The sequence below is a fragment of the Podarcis tiliguerta genome, assembly GCF_965153285.1.
Source record: "Podarcis tiliguerta genome assembly, chromosome: 9".
Taxonomy (NCBI): Eukaryota; Metazoa; Chordata; class Lepidosauria; order Squamata; family Lacertidae; genus Podarcis; species Podarcis tiliguerta.
This window is the reverse complement of record NC_139542.1, coordinates 25,391,002-25,415,747: the sequence shown is the minus strand read 5'-3', so window position 1 is coordinate 25,415,747 and position 24,746 is coordinate 25,391,002. Positions and strand designations below refer to the sequence as shown.

At 37.7% G+C, this 24,746-nt stretch overlaps 1 protein-coding gene across 11 annotated transcripts; it reads right to left on the bottom strand.

The window, feature by feature from the left end:
* LARP7 (La ribonucleoprotein 7, transcriptional regulator) lies at window positions 1-24,713 on the bottom strand. Of its 11 annotated transcripts, none has more exons than XM_083457347.1 (14): window positions 24,558-24,671; window positions 20,620-20,835; window positions 20,367-20,452; window positions 20,028-20,128; window positions 19,803-19,886; window positions 17,876-18,040; window positions 16,728-16,836; window positions 15,364-15,732; window positions 13,605-13,743; window positions 9,108-9,277; window positions 7,525-7,643; window positions 5,361-5,520; window positions 4,238-4,329; window positions 1-355 (listed from the first exon to the last, which is right to left on the bottom strand). In XM_083457347.1, exons 4-14 carry the CDS (start codon window positions 20,091-20,093, stop codon window positions 275-277), a joined length of 1,554 nt encoding a protein of 517 aa, XP_083313473.1. In that variant the 5' UTR covers window positions 20,094-20,128; window positions 20,367-20,452; window positions 20,620-20,835; window positions 24,558-24,671; the 3' UTR covers window positions 1-274. The 11 variants fall into 11 exon arrangements, with proteins under 11 accessions (XP_083313473.1, XP_083313481.1, XP_083313474.1 ...); XM_083457355.1 differs by lacking the exon at window positions 24,558-24,671 and adding an exon at window positions 24,053-24,232; XM_083457348.1 differs by lacking the exon at window positions 24,558-24,671 and adding an exon at window positions 24,053-24,232 and having other exon boundaries at window positions 9,120-9,277.
* Window positions 24,714-24,746: the final 33 nt, after the last annotated feature.

The following is a 24,746-nucleotide window of genomic DNA, read 5'->3' as shown; positions in this document are numbered from 1 at the left end:
TTAATGATGAAGATTTAGCCTTTTTATTTGGATCATACTTACACCTCAGTTTTTAAAAATGCATTGTACAAAAAACCTGGGACAAATACATATAAAAGCTTGCTTAATACATTCTAAAACAAGGCCAAGTAGCAATTCAAATGACTGTATTAACAGGAATGCACAGTGTCTTTATTTGTGTCCCTTAATATTACGAAGCAAAGAGATCATTTCTTCAGAAGAACAGTTTAATTTCTTTTCTAAACAGCAATTCATACAAGTAAATTAGATGAATTTAGTCGTCATCAGAGAAATGGATATGCTTGCTTATCTCTTGTGTCTTCGCTAGCCTCATTTTTTCAGCTTTTGCAATCAGCTGTAGAGGAAAAAAAGACCAAGAAGCATTTTCTAATTACACTGTATTGTCATTTTAATTTATCATGTGTCAGAGAAGATGAGGATTAACACTGAAACCAACATTTGCAACTATAACCTTCATAAAACAAACGTAGAACCCTGCTGATACTGGAAAGGACTGAGCAAATGTTAAGAAATTTTTAATTCCCTTTATTTCAATGGAAGACATTTAAATTGTTGAGAGCCATAGATCTTATCTTTGACAACACCATCCTCATGGTTCCTCTTCAGAATTGTAACATTTAATTAGCAAGGTACTTCTCTAATGCAAAAACACAGTGGGGCTATTCAGCCATTAATCCTGTAACCTTAAAATATTTGCTCTTTAAATAAATAATAATACTTTGGTGGAAAATGTTAATTTGAATGTTTGAAATCCTACAGCATATCTTTAAAAAGAAGACACAGATTCTTAAAACATCTTATTACAACCAATTGCAACAGGTGAAGGTAGAATGCAATGAAATAACACTTTAAGGAAAAGCACCACTATTCTTAGAAAAACAAGATGACTGACATCCAATCTCTGAAGATGGTTTGGAAACTTCAACTGGTCCAAAATGTGGCATCCTGATGGGGATGAGGCAGGGAGCATTGGTGACACCATTGCTATGCAAGCTTTACTGATTACCAGTGCGTTTTCCTACCAGCCCCAGCCAGAACCACCACGGGTCAAAGATAACGGAAGTTGGAGTCCAATGGATGGAGGGCCACATGTTCCCCACCTATGGGCTATGCATACAAAGTTTACAATTTATGCCAATGTGGTCTGAGCGTGCATTGATGTAAAATACAAGCAAAGAAGATGACTGATAAGCTTTGTGAACAACATGGGATAAAGAAGGCACAGTAGGCCAAATCATGCCTCACACAGTTCTCCAACTAACAAGAGAGCAGTGTGTTTTGCTCGCAGCTGGAGTCAGGTCCCAGGTAACTAGGCGATTTAATAGTTTCAAAAATGGGGGACTAGCTAGCGTGTTTCTCTTTGTCCCAGCAATCCTGCATTGATAGCTGCACACACTTTTGGGGTGGTTGGTGCATTCCAATGGTGGGTGAAGCCAAAGACAAAAGTGGATGGAGCAATATAGGAAACTGACATTTATACAGTTGGCTACATTTCCACCACACAGAGTTTACTATATCCTCTATTGCTCTTCCCCCAAGCAAACCAAGGGAAGTTATCACCATTGAAATGACATTTGGAGTTCTGAGAAACAAGATTTTGCAGAACACGTTTCCATGGAAAAGTGCTCACATTTTTTCTTTTTTTGTATGATCTAGGCAATATTTCTTCTAGTGCAAACTCTCAATATAAAGGATTTCATGGATGTACCATAAGACCTAGACATGTTCAATTTACTTAAATGCAGCAGTGCAAGTTCTTGCCCATAATTAAATCAGTCCAAATTCGACCTTTATAAAATTTGATTTTAGGAAAGGAGAACCCCACCATCTGACCTCAAAATCATTGTACAGCATGCAACACTGCTGTAAATCAAGTAAGGTTGTTTCAAGAGTTTCTGTTAAATAGGCATATATTGGCAAGAAAAGGCTCAGGTTGGCAGAATAGGATTGATGCTCTTCAGAACCCTTCCAGTGCTACAGTAGCGCTAATGCCACATTAGGGAAGGAGTATCTAGAAAGGAGGAGCAACTCATGAAGTTCAAGAAACACTAAATTAAGGTATTTAGCTTTTAAACATTCACCTGCTTTATTTGTATTTGCATTACAGTGACGCAAAGTCCCAAGATCGGCTAGAACATTAATAATATCAATATACAAAATCAAACTCCTAAAAAGCTCCTCCAAATCTATCCAATACCAGCATTATTTATTAAATGTCTGCTATGTTAACATTTAAATGGTTGTTTATAAGCTATGAAACGGATGTTTCTTAGAGATGCAAGATGACAGAAGAGGGTGATAGGAAAATGGCAGCTAGCTGCTGCTGCAGCTGTTATCTGCCATTTAACAGTTTGTTTTGATAATACTGCTTGTGTAAATTAATCTGCAGTTCTTTGCTTAAGGAACTCTCAAGGATTCTGGTAGAAAGTACCAGGAGGTTAAGGCTATTCACAGTATTACATACTGGGACACATGAATGGTTAAAACTTTACTTATGGAAAGAGGGTACAGATAAAATAATAATTTCTATTGTGTCTTAAAGTTATTGGGAGATATGGGTTCAGATGAGATGTATGGATTTTGTACTGTTGCTTTCAAGATTATATTCAAATGCATAACAAAAACCCTGCTTTTAAATAAGTTATGAGATTTCTTTGGAAACTGTTCAATATTCTCAAATTATTGGAACTCCACCTTATTTTCCAACTGCCAAGCATGCATTTGCACTGAAATAAGGAAGGACACAGTAACTGGAGGCAGGCAAAACACTATTTCTCTTCTATACAAAATGTAGCAGACAGAAACAAAGGCTCCATTTCCTTGGGGTAAATCCAGGATTTGAGTTCATGAAAAGGAAGATGCTAATTTACAAGGCTTTACACCAACCATTAACACTCAAGTGGTTAATGGTTATGCAAAAAATTAAAGGGTAATTAACACCACAATGTTTCCTAGAGAATTTTAGTTGCATATATTCAAAAAGGTTAAAGCAATGTGAAACAATAAGATTCAAGACTTATCAGATCACTGGGCTCTAATAATGTGTACAGTCTTAAATGTTCTGATTCTAACTTTTAAAATCTATAAAGTATTCTTAACAGAAAATTGTTCTAGAAATTACGTTTTCATGAGTAAAATACATTAGTGATTTGTTAAAGAATCACGTGGTTAAAAATTAGCAAGAAACAGTATCATTAGAAGTTTCTCTTTTAAAGAACTTGTTACTTGATTCAGACAACTCCTTAACATTTTATCAGTCTTGTGTTTAACTTCTTGTAAGCCCTGCAATAAAAGCTTTTCCAACCCATCTCCAATATTTGGGAGTCACTAAACTAATGGAGTCCTGCCAACCTAGCAGTTCGAAAGCATGTCAAAGTGCAAACAGATAAATAGGTACCGCTCCGGCAGGAAGGTAAAAGGCGTTTCCGTGCACTGCTCTGGTTCGCCAGAAGCGGCTTAGTCATGCTGGCGCCATGACCCAGAAGCTGTATGCTGGCTCCCTCGGCCAGTAAAGCGACATGAGCACCGCAACCCCAGAGTCGTCTGCGACTGGACCTAATGGTCATGGGTCCCTTTACCTTTAACCTAATGGAAGCTCATTAAGAGTAATTTAGTATCAAAGCCCAGAAATAGAAGAGCTACCTTAAGGTGTATGAATAAGAAAATGCTTGTTAACCTGATCTGATATAGTCTTCTGGAGTCAATGGAGTGATGTTTACAAGTAAAGTTTTTCACAGCTACACCACTAGCCTTTGATGGAGATGAAAATGAACAGACATCATATGAAATACATGCAGCTTCCTTATACCAAGTGAGATCAATGGTCCATTTAGCTGAGAACAATCTATTCTCAGTGGCAAAAGTTACTCAGTACCTTTATATTTTATGTTTAAGGCATTTTATACAGTTCTTAATATTTAGCTAAGTGCTTTCAGAAGTCATTTAACATGAGTCCTTACACAAGTTTACCGGATACTCTACCACTGAGCCCTTCCCCTTGAATATAATCAAGCCATTTTTTATTAAGTAAAACCATTTTTTCATCTACTCCCATGCTCTCTATACAGACTGCCAGTAGCTTTCAAAGATCACAGCTCCATTTCTAGTTTCAAAAAACTGAATCCGAGACCTTATCCATATAAAACAAGTTAAGTTTTATAAATCTGAGTTAAGATGCTTGCCCACAAAATCCAGAGTTCTGAATTGGTTATCTTACCTTCTCTGTACCCCGCTTCTTTTCTCTTGGTTGATTAAGTTTAGCCTGACGGTCCACCAAGATCTTCTGCCAGTATCGTTGTTCATGATCCCCTGAATAAAAGAATGTTGTAACTGTGTGTTATATCTGTATGAAGGAAGATGTTTTGGTTTCCTCCGCTATATCAGTACAACAACCTTTCTACAACTTTATAAAACAATTGTTAACTTTTAACAGTTTATTTCTTAAATGGAATACACGTTAATGCAGGTGTAGGGAAGACTTTGGCCTTTTAGATGTTGCTGAACTACAACTCCCATCATCCCTAGTCATTAGCTATGCTTGATAGGACTGATGGAAGTTGTAGTTCAGGAACATCAGGCGGGCCAAAGGTTTTCCACACTTGCTTTAATGCAAAGAAAAACATTCTTGTGAAGACAAAAGATGCATAATTTTATGTCTCAGCTTTCTATCAATGAGAATTTTAAAATATATTTTTTAAAAAAAATTAAAAGGAAAAGAGACACCACCAGCAGAACTTTATGACATTCACTTCTTATCACATTCTCACTCCTTATAATCTGAACAGAGTAGAGGAGGATGCAGAATAAGGGAAACCACGTCCTGCTGATGATATACCATATCCTGTTTAACACACACTGGCCTCAATCCAGCTGTTTGCAAACACAATAGTAGGTTTTTGTCCATGCTCACAGACTGAAAAGCTCCTTCAAGGACTGGGACTTCACAAAATGTCTGTCCTGCTGAAGACAGGAAATGCACTGACGTGATATCACGGGTGTGTGCTCAGTGGGCAAAGCCCAACCCATGTTTCCAGTCTTCAGTAGTAAAAAGGCAACAAAAAGGTGGTGTGTGTCCACCACCTCTGGAGAAGTAAAGTCATGATGTGATGTGTAACCTTATTGGGCTTTTTCACCAGATGGAAATTCATAATTTCTTACCCAGCCACTTATATAGGCAGAAAAAATTGGTTCCAAAATTGTATGGCCCTAGCTATGTTTAGAATACTTTTTTTTGGGGGGGGGGGATTCAGGATACAAATCACAATTTCAACAAATCTTGAAATAGTCATAAAACTGATGTGGCATGTACAAACCCAGTGAATTTCAACAATAAATCTTACCTGAAAGGACCTCAAGTTTCCAATTGTGTTTCGTCTGTAGTTCTTTATGTGATTTTAATAAAGTTTGTGCATCTTCAGGAGTTTTAAGCCGCACATGACACTCTGTGTCACCTTCCAGCAAGTCAACATAAGCAACATTAGCTAATGTTGCTAATATATCCTGTGGCAACACAAGCAAGACAAGCCATTAGAATTAAGGCTTTTATCTACTTACCACGGTGGGGAGCATTTTTTCCCTACATTTTCACAGGGCTCATATACCACACTCGTAAGGAAATACATCTCTACTATTAACTGTTTTCACTTATTATCACTGATGTGTCACGAACAAAGAAATATCTTTCCTAATGCATTTATCTGGAAGCACCATTCATGAGCCATGAAAGGGAGGGTGGGTTGACAATTACACTTAACCACAGAATGGTGATTGCAAAAAAATGCAAAGAGAAAAGAGAAAAATCTGTCATGCTAGTGCCACATGGTCTAGATATCTTCTACCAATCCAGCTCTAATACTCTACACACTCTGGTTTACAGCTCTGAACCTATAAAGCATGCTATAATTCACCAATAGAAGTGGATACAATAAAGAGTATCCTCTTATCTCTAGCTATGACCATATTGCTGTCATGAGCAATCTCAGACAGACATTTAATATTTAGAAGCCAATGTCAAGTTTGCCTTGCTAATAGCCAAGATGATAAACCTGAAGTTACAAAACAACAAGGTTAGGTTAGGGCTTTATCTTTCTCAAAGACGTATCTCAGTGCTGTCTCAGAGAAATCATTAAATCATCATAAAACTTAACAATAATGAAAGAACTTCACATACATTATCTTGTTTCAAGCCATGCAACAGTTATGTAAATATAGGTCAGTATTATCATTCTCATGCTGCAGACTACAGGGTAGAGGGATGGGACTGAGACTATGCTATTTGCTTTAAGCAATCTAATGAGTTCACAGCAGAGGAAATATCTGAACTGGAGACTTCTGCAGCTCAACTTTAAACTGCTGTTCCACACCAGCTGTCTATACTGGACTATAACAAGAAGCACTCACAAGTTTGTGAAGTTCATTACAAGTATGAACAAGGTCAATGTTTAAATTTTAAGGGGCAGAATTAAAATACTACTGTACACGCAACATGATAGCCAGGATGGAATGTCAGTTTAAACAAGTTTTAAATAAATTGCTGTTTGTTTGGGCTTCACTCCTCCTCTGCTCCTTTCAATGTGCTGAGGAAGAAACAAACCAAAGATTGGCTTTATGATACCTGTGAACCCGCACTTGTGGTTTGTTTCCCCATCAGCAAATCATAAAATCATAGCATCACAACTATAGAGTTGGAAGGTACCATGAGAGTCATCTAGTCCAACCCCTGCAATGCAGGAATATTTTTTGCTCAATCTGGGGCTCAGACACACAACCCTGAGATTAAGAGTCTCATGCTATACTGACTGAACTATAGAGGCTTGGTGGGGAAGCCATACCAATAGAAACAACTTTTACAGATAAACTCTTTCCTCAACCAAAATAGTTTGAAATCTTTTTTGCTCTGATGTAGATTTTCTCAGCCTGGTTCTTCAATTAAACAATCCTTTAGCAAGTATTATAAGGCATGTGCACACCTAGCTGGCGATCAGAATTATGAACAAAGGAAACTGACTTATACAGAGGCATACCACTAGTATATCTAGCTCAGAACTGTCTGCACCAGGGGTAGTCAACTTTCCACATGTTGTTGGACTCTAGCTTAAGGTTACCAGATGTCCCCGTTTCCCAGGGACAGTCCGTGGATTTACCCTCCATACAAAATCCTATCGTTCCTACTGAAGTTGAAAAGTGTCCCCGGATTCACTGAAAAAAATCTGGTAACCTTACTCTAGCTCCCATCAGTTCTAGCCAGCATGGCCAGTGGTCAGGGATTATGGGAGCTGTAGGGCAGCAACAACAGGTAACTGATTGGCAGCAGCTCTCCAGGGTTTCAGAAGGGGGTCTCATCCAGTTCTACCTGCACATATTGGAGATTGAACCTATGACCTTTTGCGTGCTAGGCAGATGCTGTGCAACTGAGTTACCTTGACCTTTTGAAATGCTATTCCATATTCAAAAGATTTCAAAGCAAATTACATAGCCTTTACCCCGAGGCTATAGAGGCATTACCTTGATGTGCTTCCTGCCTGGCAAGGGCTCAGCACTAATGATCTTCACTATTACGCCACCCTCAAACTGGGGGCCCATTGTGTGAACCTTTTCAACAGGAGCTGAACCATCCTGGGAAGCTGCTCATTTGAAAAAGAAGAGAGCATTCATCAAAATTTCACTTGTAACAATTTACCACTGGACAAATTCAAAATAGCACAATACCTCTCTTGGTATATTTTTTATATTGGATATATTACTAGGAATATTTCTATAAGAAGCAAAGGCAGTCCAAGAGAAAAGAATGTGAGACAGATCTAAGTAGCAGTCAAGTGTTATTTTCAAAACATATTTTTTAAAAATAAGTTATAGTATAACATGATACCTGCAACATCTAGCAACAATTAATTGAAGCCTGCACTTTCTATCTGGAAACAGAGTCTAAACAAAACTCTAAACTCTAAACTAAACAACTTTTGGTTGTTTCCCCCTCTGTTCCTCATCCCCTCCTTTGTGAAATATTTAGGTCGATGAAAAGTTCTGGGAAAACTCATCAGCTATTTTCTGACATTTTTGGTTGGTTCTAATGAAGCTGGATTTTGGAGAAACAGATAAGATTTTCTTAATATATATATATTATATATCTTAACATATATAGATCACTGTTGGTGGCATCAAAATATGCCTCAACATGACAAGTAAAGGCCCTGCAGTTTAAGTTATAAGCATGAGCAGTATATAAATAGTACCATTAATTCTAGTTATCAGCACATACAAAGCCAAACAACTACTTTAAGGTTGTATATTCACAACCTGATTGTTGTGCTCTTGTGAAGTTAACACTCTCATCTTGTACTGCATATATGGGCAATGAACATTAATTAAAACAATATGATTAACTTACTTTGCAAAGCAACATTAGGCAATCTTTCTGAATGCTAAGTGAATTTAGATAGATTTGATTCTTCTAAATCAGTGGGCAATGAATAAAGAAACTATTCACAAAGTTGGTACAGAAATGGGTTGTTACAGCGAAGCATAGCACAAATTTTATTTAGTTCTCAATATTTTTTTTGATAATTACAGTAATATTGACTACTTTGATTTCTTCAACAAAACCAGTGAAAAAAACTATGAGACCTCTGGCTTGTATCCAAAGTTGGCCCTACTTAGAGCAGACCCACTGAAATTAATGAAACCAAGTTAGTCATTTAAATGGGTATATACTGAGTGGTGCTGGACCCTAACTACACAGCATACAGAAACCTAATGCCAGAAAATTCATTTACTGATATGCAACCTCTTGGTTCTAAAGCCCAAAGGTTGATCTTGGATGCTGAACACTAGTTTATTCTTCAGTTTTTGTAACATTTCACAAGTTCTCCTGTATACATACAAATCGGTGCAACTGGTTAAAGAAAATCAATTTTGCATGATGAGAACTAGAGAAATTTTCAAGATCTGAAATTTCCCCCCTCTTAATGTCCTTTCTGCTTCCAAGAAAACACTACATACTTCTTAATATCCAAATATCCAATCACTAAACTACAATTAGCATGTCATTTCTTCTGTTAAGGATAAGCACAAGCTATGAAGAACCTCACAATTTTCTTTACATTTTCCATTTCTTGCTGCAGGCTGGTTAGGTATACAGGCATCTGTTTCCATTTCTCCAGCAGTCAACGTTTTTATTTGGGCCATTGCTTTTTTCAAAGAGGACATACTGGCTTTCTGTAGTGTCAAGTATTCTTGCTTCAGCTGCATCCATTCATTTCTAAAGTGATTAGAAAAGAGACTGGTGGATCATGCTTTTTAAAAACCACAATAACAAATCTGAACATGAGTTACTGGGTAACACAAGTGGTGAGAGTGCTGTTGCACTCCTGTCAAAAGGACATGAAAAGAGCCAAACTACAGTAGTCCAGCATTCTGTTCTCACAGTAGTCCACTAAATGCTAAGACAGAATACAGCAACCATGGCTAGTAGCATGTGGGTTTACCATAGGCATCTGGTTCACCACTGTGAGAACCGGATGCTGGACAAGATGGGACTTTTGTCTGACTCTTCTAGGGTTGTGCGCCCATCTCACTCAAGAGGCCGGCAGCCGGCGCTGTCCGAAGACACTTCCGGGTCACGTGGCCAGCATGACGAAGCTGAACTGGTGAGCCAGCACCAGTGCCGCACACGGAAACACCGTTTACCTTCCCACTATAAAGCGGTACCTATTTATCTACTTGGACTTAGGGGTGCTTTCGAACTGCTAGGTGGGCAGGAGCTGGGACCGAACGAGAGGAGTTCACCCTGCCTAGGCACTGAGGTTTTACCCACAGCGCCACCCGCGTCCCCCTTCTTAAGATTAGCAGTTACTAATAAATTATTAGCAGCCACTAGATAGTCCATGACATAATGATCAATTTCCAGTGGATCCATTAGCGATTGATTCCTAAAAGTATGGCAAAGACCGCTAGACTAGACCTTGGCCTAAACTTAAGTTCTTAAGCGACAGTACATACTCAGGATCAATACACAGAGTTTAATTATGCATTACCTTTATTAATCCTCAATATGCAATCTTACTTTGTACATTTCTACATTAAAAGACACCAGTGTATCACAGATTAATACCAAAAATGTAAAAGTAAATCACAAAGACTGGTCAACCTGCCTCTGCTAACCAGTTGAGTATTTTTTAAAAAAGGTAAGAAAAACTAGTTAGAATGTTCCCAAATCTATGGAGATAGGAACATTTCTACTGTTCAAATGCAGCTGAGAGGAAAGCCCAGCATGGAACCAAATTATATATTTACATTCATTTAACATGGAGATGTTTCTTCAAACAGCTAGAGCCTTGCTGATAAAAACACAATGGGGATAGTACAATTGAGAGAATGATTCATTGTTAACCTAATCTGTGCTATCAAATAAGCAGATATGGGTTTTATTTTGTTTTTTAAAAAGATGGTATCTTGGGGTAATAGTGTTAATCCTTGATGATGACACCAGGAGGGCAGGATGAGAGAGGAAGAAAAATAAAGATTCTGACCCATCTAGGAACATACATTCTCTGAGAGAGGGCTTTAAATAACAAATGATCTACCTAATGACTCTGAGATAAAGGCTCAATGGTACCCTTTACTAAAGTATGGAATAAATAGAAGCTTGGCCAACACTTTATTAAAGGAAGCTGAAAAGGAAAAAAAACACCAAAGCGAATGAGCAAGGTAAGTAAGCAAAATGGGAAGTATTTTTCTCAAATATGTTTATATTAAAACTAAATAATTTGCTATATTTAATGCTTTGGATAGCAAAAGGTGCTGCTTTATGTGGAACCCTTCTACTTTAACATGGAGGTGCTTTCTGTGTGTACAAAAAAAGGTAAGTGCTTCCATGTTTTGGCAGAGGTGAGTCCAACTCCACCATGAGTTGTTTGTAACTTGAGTGTTCTTGTATTGTTCAATTCAACATCATGGAAAGAACCACTGCCAGACATTTGTTTACTTGACTGCAATATCTGCTATATTCTAATCCATGTTCCAGCAAGGTGTGCAGAATCTCTGTAACAGGATATTCTAGAGAAAACTTGCTTTACCTGCCCTGCTTTCAAGATGCTCTCTGCTCCTGTAGAAAAGCATGTTTTGCTACACTGACTGAAATAGAAAACAGAAGTCTGTGCACACTTACATGCACACTTACTTGGAAGCAAATCTCATTTATCTCAGTGGGTCGAACTTCCAAGCAAATGCAGTTAGAACTGCAGCCTGAAGCAGGCAACAAACTACACAGTATGTAGTCCCTGATGAAGGAAGGTTCTAAGAAGAATTCTGTAATTGTGCTGGTAAGCTTTTGTTTGTTCAAAAAAGTCACATCTGACAGTGATTCAGTCAGTATGCTAAAAGAACTGTACTGAATTTAAAACTAGGTAATTGTGAATTGTTTGCTTCAGCTTTTTATGTATAGTCTTTATAATTTTGATAATTTTATAACTTATTTTGTGTTTTAAGATTGTTGAACAATGCTCTTGAGCTCTATGGATTATGGATATAATTTCAAAATAAAGCTGCTTGATTTATTTTTTTAAAGCAATGACGTCTATCTTCTTTCACAGGAAAAATTCTCACCTAATGTAAGGGACTACCCACTACTTTAATGTGGAAGTACTTGTTTTATTCCTTTAAAAAAGTGCTTTCATATTTTAGTGATGGCAAATCCTATTTAATCATCTTACTCAACATTACTCAATTATTTAATCACCTTACTCAACATTACTCAATTATTTACTAGCAAAAAATCCAAAAATATGGAATTACATTTATTGCATGTGGAACTTCTTCAAATAGGGTTACCAGTTCAATCGTCATACTGAAGGATTTTCTGTATTTTAACATGGAGGTATTTGCTGGCTATTTTTAAAGTAAGTGCTTCTATGTTTTAGTACTGCACGATTCCACAATCAGAAAATATATTAATTTCCCTCTAGTGAAAAGAAGGTATAGGGATTAACTGGCAAGACGTCAAACAGTAAGTCATTTTACTGGCATAAATGTCAACAGGTCTATTGGTCAAAAGGAAAAAGTAGGTATTTTCTATGTGTGATGTGTTCATTGCTGTAACCCTTTACCGTTGCTGACATGCAACTCTGTTGTGTGAAATCTGGAATTGCACTTTAGCAATGGTGATGGACTATGAGCCATGCGGATAAGGGCTATGTACAGACAATGCTTTCTTAAACATGTGGAATATTAAGTTACAAAGTTGTTTGTATTAATGCATATACAGTGGTACCTCAGGTTACATACGCTTCAGGTTACAGACTCCACTAACCCAGAAATAGTGCTTCAGGTTAAGAACTTTGCTTCAGGATGAAAACAAAAATCATGCTCTGGCGGCGCAGCGACAGCAGGAGCCCCATTAGTTAAAGTGGTGCTTCAGGTTAAGAACAGTTTCAGGTTAAGAACGGACCTCCGGAATGTATTAAGTACTTAACCCGAGGTACCACTGTAAGAGTTAATACAGAAGTGGCCATTGCTCCTATGAAGCTTTGGTATGAATAAAGAAGTATTTACTTTTGATATCGACTTCATTCACCTATATTTTACTCTTTTTTAAAATGTGCTTTTGCAACATGTATAATAAGAACGACTGCTCTAAAACTGCATAAAGTTTTATTATCAACTTCTGAAGAGTCATAACCTGGCCAAAGCTTAGAACATTGGCATCTCTTTGATTTCAACAGGAACAAATTATCATATTTAATTTATATTGCTGTATAACTGTTGAACTGGCTGAATGTGCCTGAGAATTTTTCCTCTCACTTGGATACAGCTATTTTAAAAAGGTGTGGCACAGAATGAAGAAAACATTCAAATTCTTCCATCTATGGTCAGTACCTTTTTAAGTATCTTTCACTGGCCCACAAACTGTTTTAAAATCTCTACTGGAACAAACTTTGAAGTAAAGGCCATCTAATCTTTTAGGCTCAATCCTTTGCTCAAAATGATTTCTTTGAAATTGTTAGCAAAGGATCTGGTGTACATCCTGGACCCTCCATTTGATAGTATATATGTAAGAGCCACTCACATGTACACAGATTTTAAATGTACACAGAAGGCGAATGACAAAGTAAGCATTTCAAAAGGATAAAAAGGTTCAATAAACTTGCTTTAAAACATGAAATTCTTTTTTTAAAGAGAACAAGCCATTTCATCTATCCACAATGCAATGCAAATATCAATTTCACAGTGATATAATAGGTAAAATTGATTTGTTTTACAAATGTAAAACAAGTTGCATCAGCAGAGGAGTTTTTATTTACCGTAACAGGCTAGTTTGTGTGCTTCAATAAGACAAAATATAAGCTGCAGCAGCAACACTCCTGAACTGAAACAAGTTGAATGGAAACACATAAGCAGCACTATTGACAGGTCAAAATTACGTAATATTTTTTCTCATGGGCGGTTGGTACCTAAGAACACTAAAACACAGTTCTTGTGTAGACTACTTCATATCTGGGAAGTAGCCAAACAGCAGCTTCTGGATCACAAGCAGCCCAACACTGTATTTTACTGTCAATACAGTAAGACTCAAAAATGCTTTAACATACTTTGAAAGGACTCTCAGTGGGATGACCTCTTCTCCCATCTTGTGTCTCTCTTTATGTTTCTTTTTATGTTTCCTTTTAGATTTTGAAAGAGATGTATCTTTCTTATCACCAACCTCTCTCTCCTCTTCAGTGGAAATTTCTAAGTGGAAAAGCAAAAAGAAATAGCTAACAAGCAAAGAACGGCTAGTTATAAATACTTTAGTGCCTTTCTTCCAAGGGTTTGATTCTGGGTCACTTTAGCAAACAGTCTAGCAAACTGACTACTATACTATACTATACTGACTCTACTTTGAACTGAAGAAAGAAGTTCATAGAATAACTGAGTTGGAAAGGGACCCCATGTCATTTAGTCTAACTCCGAAGGAATCTCTGAAAAATTACCCCCAAACTTCTGTTTAAATACCTCCAATGGAGGAGAGGCTATTACCTTCTGAGGTAGTCCATTCCACTTAACAACTCTTAACAGCTCTTAAGTGGCAGAAAGTTTTCCCCAATGTTTACTGGGAATCTTCTTCCTTGTAATTTGAAGCCATTGATTCGAGCCACCCCCTGGAGCAGAAGAAAACAAGTTTGCTCCATCTTCTACATGACAGCCCTTCAGATATTTGAAGATGGTTACCTCTGTCTTCTCTTCTCTAGACTAAGCATACTCAATTCTCTCACCCCATTCCCCAAATGGCTTAATTTCCAGGCCCCCTTATCTTGGTTGCCCTCCTACAATACTGTGTATATGTTTAAATATTACTTTACAGCATTATTAAATTTCTATCCCATCTTTCCTCCCAAAGGAGCCTAGGGCAACAAGCAAAACAAATAAAAAATACAGGATTTTGTTTTTCTCTCACACCTAAAACAGGCATATCTTCACAGCTAAAAATTTCAAGGGTTTCAGGAACAGAACATTTCAGCCATTAAATGCCTGGGTAAACCAGAATGTTTTTAAATTCTTCATAAATTTTAGAAGACAAGTACCTCGCCAGGAAAAGCACCACTACTCCTACCAAGAAGTACCTGCAAGTTATTTATTTATGAAAATATTTGTAATGTATTCATAAAAAATATCAATTAAGTTTGCAACATCCATCCGTGTATACAATAAAAACCGTGTAAAGCATCAACATCAACAAAGCATCACCCAGTGGCAGCCCTACCAACAGAGTCTTGCCTGCCACTCATAGGGTTCCAGATGGCCAAAATTGGGAGACACTTCTTTATAGACTTTTTGTAGGCATCTTCTATATGCCTACATGTCTACCACAATTTCCATTTGAGGTAGAAACACAGAAGGAACAGCATTTCTCCAGCTGTTCTCTCCATAGTTCATGGAATATTATGGTTTTTTGTATAAACTGCTTAGAGGTTTATTACAATCATGGCATATATAAGTTGCAAAATACAAATAAAACAAATCATAGATGTGCAAGCTGGTCTTGCATCTTAAGTAGTAATAAATCCTTGTTCACCCCACTTTAGCTTTTAATACATTGCTAACAATGGCAGGTAAGCAACAATGTCCAACTTTTACAACGCCCTTATTTTCATCTAATCTGACCACTTGAATAAGCATCTTTTTACTTGTCTGCTACTTATCCAAATATAGTTCTTCTGTTAAAATTAATTATTTCCTGGTGTCTGAATTTACTCTCTCCTCAGGTTTTAAGCTGAATTACATTTACACCACCAAGCTTATATTATCCAAAATCTCTGTACTTGGTCAGATATTTCAGTGAAATTTAAAAACAGATTATCTGCCTCTTACCTTTGGGATCCTCTGGTCCCTCTGTAGATTCCTCTTTTGTAGAATGAGCATCTTTCTGAAATGTTTTCTTTGCCTTTACAACTGACACCTCTCCATCCCCAGAGTGGCATCGTTTCCGCTTTCCTGGTCTACTTTCTCCTGAACCTGAGCTTTCCATTCTATCAAACTTCCTTTTCTCTTTCTTTGAATACGGCCGTTGGACTTCTGATGCTTCCATTTCAGAGCTCTCAGACGTTGTCCTGTGTCTCTTTGACCTACTTGTGTGTTCTGTAGTAATGCCCACATTTAATTCTTTTGCTTCTGCAGTTGGTTGCTGGGTACTCTCCTTCTTTGTTTTGGATTTTTTCTTCTTTTTCTTCTTCTTTTCTTCTATATAAAGTGAATAATATCTGTCTTGACATTCTGTATTTCAATTATTACAAATTTATCCCACTTTGCTTCCAGGGAACTCAGCATAGTATAGAGGACTACCTTTTATTTTCTGTCCCACAACATTTCAGGCTCACCCTGTGAGTTCTGTTAGGCAGAAAGATTGACTGGCCTAAATAACCCAAAATATCACAAGGTATATCACACTTATTTAACTCCAGGAGTCAGCACAATCCCAGTTTAGCAAAATCAGAGTTTGAGACTAAGTGTCATGGTTTTTGTTTTAGAAGGAGTGCTGAACAAGAGCAACTAAATAAAATAAGATATTTTCATGAAAGACTTGATACTATAAACCCACAAAGAAAGGGTCTGGTAACATCTTAAATAACTAAATAACCACTTCATGCATTTGATGAAGTGGGCTGTAGCCCACGAAAGCTTATGTCATTATAACTTTGTTGGTTTTGCTACAATTGACCAAGATAGCTTCACCTGAAAATTGTCACAATAATCCTATTTACCCTGAATATTTTCATGGCTGTAATCCAGAAATCATCCAAATCAGCCTGGCTGTATTTAATTTTTAGTTCACTAGTTTCAATGGGATTAAGCAGGTTTAACTATCCTCTACCAATCCACTATTGATATTCAATGGGCCCCCTTTAAAGACTTAAGTAAAAGTTACGATACCTTTCAAAATGAATCCAGTTGAACAGAAAAAAATTATTTATATTGATAACTGGAAAGTAGCGTAAAATAAAAAGGAGTGGAGCATGGGCGTAGCCAGGGGGGGCAGGGAGGGGCAGCTGCCCCCCATCAATAAAAATCAATATAAATACATAGCTGAGGTTCCCCACCTCCTGCCTGCTCCCCTTTACAAAAATCCTGGCTATGCCCATGGATTGGAGTACATTGGGCCATACAATGTTAACAGAAGATAAAGTAAAATATAAAGACTTGATGGACAAAAATAAAGCTATCACCTTTCAACTCACCAACTACATTGGAATCACTTGATGGTAATGCAGGTACGACCTTGTTTTTAACTGTTTTGGGAAACATCCCGGGCTTTCTTGGTGCATCTTCTGGAGGATTATTCAAGTACTTAAATTCAAAAATTAGAGAATGTAAGTTAACTGTTAATAGTTATTTTTCCACAGACACCCCTCTATATACCTTTGTATCTATAATTTGTTGCATGAAAGATATGAATTGGTTACTTTTGGTTGAAAGAAGATCATGAAGAGATGCAGGGAAGTAGCTCAGTCAGTAGAGCACGAGACTCTTAATCTGCGGGTTGTCGGTTTGAGCCCCACATCTGGCCGAAAGATTCTTGCATTGCAGGGGGTTGGACTAGAAGATCCTTGTGATCCCTTCCAACTCTACTATGATTCTAAGTTGTGGGTTTAAGCTGATTTATATTTAAATAACCACTTTCTGGCACAGATATGTACTGAATTAAAGAATAAATATAAAGGGCAATCTATGCAGGAAGTGCTTACTGCCATGAAAGTATGCATAGGACTTTAACCTAAGATACAAGTATATTCTATGTACTGCTCTTTGTCAACTATTAGCATGGTGAAGTTTAGCATTTCAAAAGAATGTGTCGTATAGCCCACTAAATTTGGTGGGACTTAGCTTTGAGTATATATGGATAGGGTTGGACAGAAAGTTAATTTTAACAATGAATTTTGCATGCTGGCCTTATAGTAAAATGAAGGTGACAGAATATAGTTGCCAATGGGAAGGAACCAGAAACTATGTAATACAAGAAAACATAATCTGCCTGATGAAGTATAAATTAGTATTTTAATGAAGTTTACATTCTTTGCCAGGACATTTTAAATCCACCGCCAGGGTAAGAAACTTGCTGTTTTTGTTAATTTCACTAATTAAAGATAAGACACATTAATATATATGTCTTTGTAAAGTTTTCAGAAATTACAGATGAGTTCAGATAATTTTGTATTTCTAAATTCTCAGTGTAGAGAGCCCGTAACATATTCTCTGAAGTTAAATAGCTATAACCACACAAGGAGTTAAAAAGTAAAATATAGGAATACAGAAGTTGAAACTGTATATAGACATGAAGCTAAATAGTAACACAGCAAACCATTATTTCAAGTTGTTCACAACTGACCTCAATTGCCTTTTCTGCCTGTTCCTTTGTTTCAAATTCAACAAATGCAAATCCCTTTGGGTCTCCGGTAGTCTTATAGCGAGGGATACTGATATAAACCACGTTGCCACATTTCCCAAATACCCTTTCAATCCAACTATGATTGACATTTTTCGGAAGTAATTCCTACAGCAAAAGCGAAAAGCAAATTATGGGTATATATATTCATGCTACTGAATGTAATAAAAGAACCATTACTTTAACTGTATGCATTAATGTCCGATTAACACAATTTGAGTGAACCACGAAAGAACTTTGGGAGGTAATTCATTCCAGTCCTGTTCAGAGTAGACACACTGAAGTTAATAAACATGACTATTTTCATAGGCCCATTTTAGGTTGCTAAGGCTGTCTTTTTTATTGTAAAGAGTAGTTAAGACTCTGACATTTGGAGAGCAGCACTCACAGGAAAGACAGGCTCTCTTCACATGTCAGCTAACATTGGAGGTCCCCATCCTTATGGTGCACAATTATCAAACTATTATTATACGTACAAGAGGGTGAACTGAGAAAGAGCTACAGACAACAAAAGTGAATTATCATTGCTCAAAGCTCCTTCTAGGAAATAAGGTTATGAAAATTGTAAGTACCTGCATAAAAGTTTAAATTAAGCCTTAGAAACCCACATGCAACAACATGATAGGCAGCACACAGATTGGTTCCATCCAAAAGACCTTGTCCTATATACCAGGATTAAAGAACCATGTTCAAGGCTTTTAACACTATGCATTCTTCATAGCTGCAGATCAAAAGAAGTAATTTAACATAATGGATTTTGCATGGTTTCACATTACTATATGCTTAACATCAAAATGGAAAAAGACTACAGGTTGCATTCTTTTGGGGGGTAATTGATTCTACAGATTTTTTTTTTAGTGGCTGTGTTTTTCATAAGCTATTTTGCTTCCATAATTTTTTTTAATTGGACACTAAATAAATGGATATCCACAAATCAAATTAGTTTCCAAGTAAACCATGTTGTAATTGAATCTTAACAAAAGAATAATTCTTTGATTAGCAGACTTGTATAAGACTTTTCTTTTGTATGTGTAATACAGAAAAGTCTCAAAAAAAGGTTGCAGTGGTCAGGAAGAGGTGATTCTCAGCTGCATAGTGCTTTGAAGGTTAAAAGCAACTGACAGCCAGTGAAGTAGGACAACCATGTTATATCTTCACACCTTACTGTTCTTCTTAGCTATCAGCTGGTATATTCTGAACAAACTGATAGTCTTCAAAAGCGGTCCCACGTACAACATAATGCAGTAATCCAATCTACATGTTACTATAGTGCACATAACTGAACAAAGGTATCCTGGTCCAAAATAAGCTTGCAGCTTGGCCAAGACAAGCTAGGTCCAATTTTGACCTGGACACACCACACACTATGCACTAGAGCTGAATGACCGCAACAGAGAACTAGCTCTACTCATGGAGGCTTCTCATGCAATTTAAATTGTGCTGGAGAAGGTGAGCCAACACCTTGTTCTTGCCCTCACATGAGAAATGTAAAGGGGCGCACACATCTGCATAGAGCTTTAAACATTTATTTTTTTAAAATCCAGCAACCTGTTTCAGTGTAAGAGTTACCACATTTGCATGGACTCTTATTCATTTGATAGGTGGAAATAGATTTTTATGCACCAAGACCTGTTCCTCCCCCCCAACAAAATAAGTTGGGCAAACCATGTACATAAAAGCTGAATGCACCAACTGGCAGAAACAAGGAGCTTTGGATCAAAACTACAAAAGTATCAAAAACCGTGACAAACAATTGACGATATTTCATTAGCCTCTGCTAAGGAGAAACTGCAGAGAAAAAGCTAAATGAAAAACATGAAGTTCAATTTAGACAAGCAAGAGAGTTCATAATTATTTAGATATATCTTACCACATATACTGTACGACTATCCACATCTTTAGGCTGCTCACCCAGTGGCTGCCGTCTTCTGATTCTAATTCCTTCTAAATCCAACTACAAGACACAAACCAATTGGGAAAGTCAGTTCCTCCTAAATCCAACTATAAGAAACAAAGCAATTAGGGAACTCTTTCCCTCAATATTTGTTTGCACTCAGACTGACACAAAAACCAAAAGACAAGGTTTTATACTTACCTCTACCACAGATGAACTTTTAACTGCACGTGCTATCAATTTTCTGTCAGTGGTTAGCTTTTTCATTTTGTTAAAAGAAACCAGAAGTGATATGTCAACATCTAGAAATAAACACATTGCAATTAGAATCATAAGAACTGTAGATTTGGAAAGGACACCAAGGGTCATCTAGTCCAACCTTCGGCAATGCAGGAATAAGGTAGGACATCCTGCATCTGATATCCCACCCTCTACTGTGATATGTAACCCTCTCCATCCCCACACGACTTCCACTGCTTCCCTTGTACTTGACATTTTCTACTATATGATACTTTTCAATGCTCGTTTCCACAAACTTACAGATAATGATAGTGGGAGTAGTCACCAAAATCCCTTTAAGAACCCACAGCAGAATATTTATTGCACACTGGTTCTCTGAAGCACTTCTATAGATGCACATAAAAACATTTGACAAAATTAAAGCAAAGTCTGCATAATAAATAGTGTAGACAATTTTGGTTCTCAGCAGCAAGAAGCATATAAACCAAATAAGATTCTCTTCCCAGGTGTTACATGATAGCAAGGTGTTTTATTTCTAAATTAATTAACTCACAACCATCTCTTGATTTTTCTATTTGTTCTCGAAGAAATCTGTCCTTGTGAAGATTGACATCGCCAAACCAGAAGTCTACTTGCTTTGCTATATCTGAAAGCACCTGTTTAACTCTAGACCTTTTCTTTTTTTCACGTTCCTTTCTTTGTTCAGTGGTTTCTTTTTCCATGGCTTTACTTCTTACAGTTTCAGTTTCCATTTCTGTCACCCTTTCACCTGAAAATGAAAATGAAATTATTATTATTTCTAGTCATGGGATTATACTGTGATCGTTTGAACCTTTATAACATTAAGCTCTGTAAAACAATGTTAAATGGGAAAGTTTTATAGAATTCTTAGCCTGCTTTCCTCATACAACAAATGTGAAGTATGTGAATGCATTACTGTACTCTTTTTATTGAATCAGAAGCTTAGTAGAAACATTTTCTCCTCTACTTAGAAGGTGGTACTCTAAACACATTGGGAACTAGACAATCCACCAAAGTGGTTTTAAACTGTTCTTGTGTTATTATGTTATGTCTTAATGTTGCTGTAACCTGCCCTGGGACCTTACCATAAAGGGAAGAAAATAAATAAATGTTAACCATTTCTCATTCAATAATTCTTTAAAGCTTTATTTTTATTTTTTAAATTCCTTAATTTTGTTTACAAATGCAACCCTTGCACAGAAACATCAGTAGTATTGGTTGCTTCCATATTATGGCCCTTTTGCACCACTGAGGCACTGCTTTCTGAAATCAGCTTAAAGCAAAATTAATAGCAGTGGTCAAGATAGCACTTAATAATATAAAGATCCTTCTAATGGTTACTCAGGTCAGTTCCACTCAAAAAAGGTTCTCTGCAAGTTTTGTCATAAGAGAGAGAAAAAGAGAAATTAAAGACCTTCATCACAAGAGACGACTTTAAAAAGTAATCTATAGTACAATCTGGTATATGTCTATTCAGAAGAAAGCTTCATTCATCATTTTAAGGCAATGGAGTATATGATTGCAGCTATAAGAGAGGATATTCAAAGAGAAGTAACAGGCTGTTCATCAAGTAGAGGAGAAAAAAATTGCACTCTGCTTCTTATGTGCACAATGTCTTAACAAAAATACAACAGCTATAATAGCTACTTCATGCAATAATCATTCTGACAAAAGCCCCTGCATCTTAAAATGCAGCAATATCTTGATGAGAGACCCTACAGACTACAACATGAGTACTTCTACATGGAAGAGGAGTGAAGCTCTTTTTCTGCTATGAGCTGACTATTCAAGATGATTAAGGTCAACATGTTTCCAATTATAGTTTCCAGTGATAAATGAGATCATGCTGTGTTTACTAGGGCAGAAATGCAACATAGGTACAACTCTCCCACTAAGATCTTTGGCTTACCAAAATGTCAGTACTGGATTTAACCACATAATGAACATAGGAAATTTATTCTAAAAACAGAAGGTACTGACCACCATACATAGGGCTAATTCAAACTTAATCACAGATGTGTAAGAACCACAATATAGGCAACATCTACATGTCATATTTCTTGGAAACTATAATACTGCAATACTGGAAACTGTTCTCTTGCAGTTATGAAAGCTTTAATAAACGATTACGACAAATTCATAGGTTAATCTATTCATGTCTGAAAGTAGGATGCAGCTTTTATGTTAAACAAAGTATTCTTTGATAATAAATTGCTGGATACAATAAGTCAGGATATGTGCATTGCTATCATGCCTTGTTTGTGAGTGTCTAAAGATATTTGGATGGTGATTTCTGGATAAAGAATGCTGACAACAAATCAGACCCTGGAATGATTCACCAAGGCAATTTCCTATTGTTGAGCAAATAATTAAGGCAAAAGGCCACTGCACAATTAGTAGTCTAGCTTCAAAGAGAATCATTAAAGCAGCTATGCAAATAGATGTCAATTTTACAGTTTGTATTCTTTTTCTAACCTCTGCCCCAAGAACACTTAGGTTCAATTCAGATGCACCATCCAACCATGATTTATCATTTGGCCTTGCACATACCTTCAGTCCTCTTAGGAGCAGTTTCCCTCCTTCACTTACTGGTACTATTCACTAACTATCGTTTTCTGTGACATCCAAATGGGTGAAGACAGTTTTACTGCATTAGAAAAACACTTCCATCTTTCCAGGATACTATCAATTTGCTCACAATATTTCATCCACATAAACATTGGTTAGCAATAATCCTTCTTGAAGTGAACCTGAGATCTTATGTTGTGTGCTCTGAATTACAGGCTTACTGTGGAACTTGGGAATGCTTCTAGGCCAGTCAATTATACTGATTCTGATACAAACTTTCCAGCTGATGACCTACTGTCATACTGTAACAGGCAAGTGTTGTTTCTTATGCACATTTCCCAACATGTCTCCTCCTCGAGATACACACCAGGTTGAAGAGAGTTCCTCATACCCCAAAATGATTAAATGTAGTGCTTATTCTGGTTTCAGTGGAATAATTCTAATCTTTGTTAGTAGCTTCCTCACCTAGATCTCACAGTTTATTTGTGTACCACATAAGCACAATTAGTCTTGCTCAGACATGCTCTCCCCACCCCCACACATTTCAAAAGTACATTTTTTTTCAATACTCCACAAAACAGAAAAATACAAAAGCAGTTATCCAACCCCCACATCCACATTGCCACATGCCAGGTAGGGCACTGGTGAGCAGTTAAATCAACTTTGGTTTCAATTTTCCCTGCCTTCGGATTGCACTCCTAATGGGTAACAAGAAATGCTACAAACCCCACGCACATTTACTCAGGAGTTAAGCCGCACAGGACAGAGCAGCATTTATTTCTGAGCAAACATGCGTACGGCTGTGTTATACATGATTTTTTTTTTCGGGGGGGGGGGGCTCTCCGGATGTAGAAACGTTGAGACTGCTGTTTCCCAGTGAGCCAGATGATTTTAAAAGCATCTGATTTAGTCTGGGCAGAGTCAGGTTCAGATTCCCACTCACTGGATAATCTTAAAAATCTTACTAGCCGAGAGTCTACCTCACAGGGTTGTTTGTGAGGACAAAACAGTGGCTGTACCATATACCGTACACCCGAGCTCCTTGGAGAAAAAGCAGAATATAGTTAACAGCTCTTTAATCAGTATTGTATTAGCATACTGTATATCATTAACTCTGCGCTTCACAAGGCGAGAGAAGGGCGACGAGGAGACCAGCAAAGCACCTGAGTGACGCGCCCGCCTCGCGTCTCCTCAGCTTTAAGAACGACCGCGAGACACATTCCCGCCGCCCCGCCCGTGACGCAGCACTCGCTGAAAGTTATTCCTCAGAGCGGCACAGCCGAGGCAAGCGCGGACGTCACTGCAACGACCCGAGTCCTTTTAAGACGAGGAAGAACGGTTCACGCGACTCCAGTTTTAACCCGCCTCTTTAGCGCTCAACCCGCTTCGGGACTGACCTGATACCCCGAGACAGGGTGAAAGATGCGGGTCAACGTCACGGACACGAGGGACAAACACCGCTTCTAAGGCCTGGAAGAGCGGCGCTCCTCTACCTTCCACGCCCCCCCCCTTCCTCTGTCACGCTGTACTGTTAAATTCTCGCGCGATGCGCGGCAGTCCTCGGCCTTCTCCGGCCCTATTGGTTACCAGGAGCTCGCTTCTGCGCAGGCGCGCGCGCGATACTTACGCATAGAGATAAGAAGTGTAGACTGACACCAAGCCTCCAAGAAATAAAAAAATAAAAAAGGTCCTTTACGTTTCCCTTTGGGAGCAAAAGTAGTACTGTTCTGTCCATAGGCATCTCCATAGTACCGACCCTATACAATTCCAATACAAATTACAGCGCAAAACCTTTCATGGAGACCATTTGGTTTTACGTTCAGAATACTGCAGAGTGAATGCTGTTTTTGTCTCGCCGCATAATCCTACACAAATTCATATTAGGTCGACGCCGCTCAATACCTTCCTAGCAGTGGAAGTGCTCAGAGGTACTCATCCCGAGAGCCACAATCCTATGCACGTTTTACTCAGAAGCAAGCTCCTCTCAGTTCAGCGGGGCTCCTCCCACAGTTTAAAACCTCGCTTTGCCGCGTGGATCTTATCACCTATTTCTCTTCCCTTCTGGGGGTGGGGCAAAGCGACGTTTCCTAA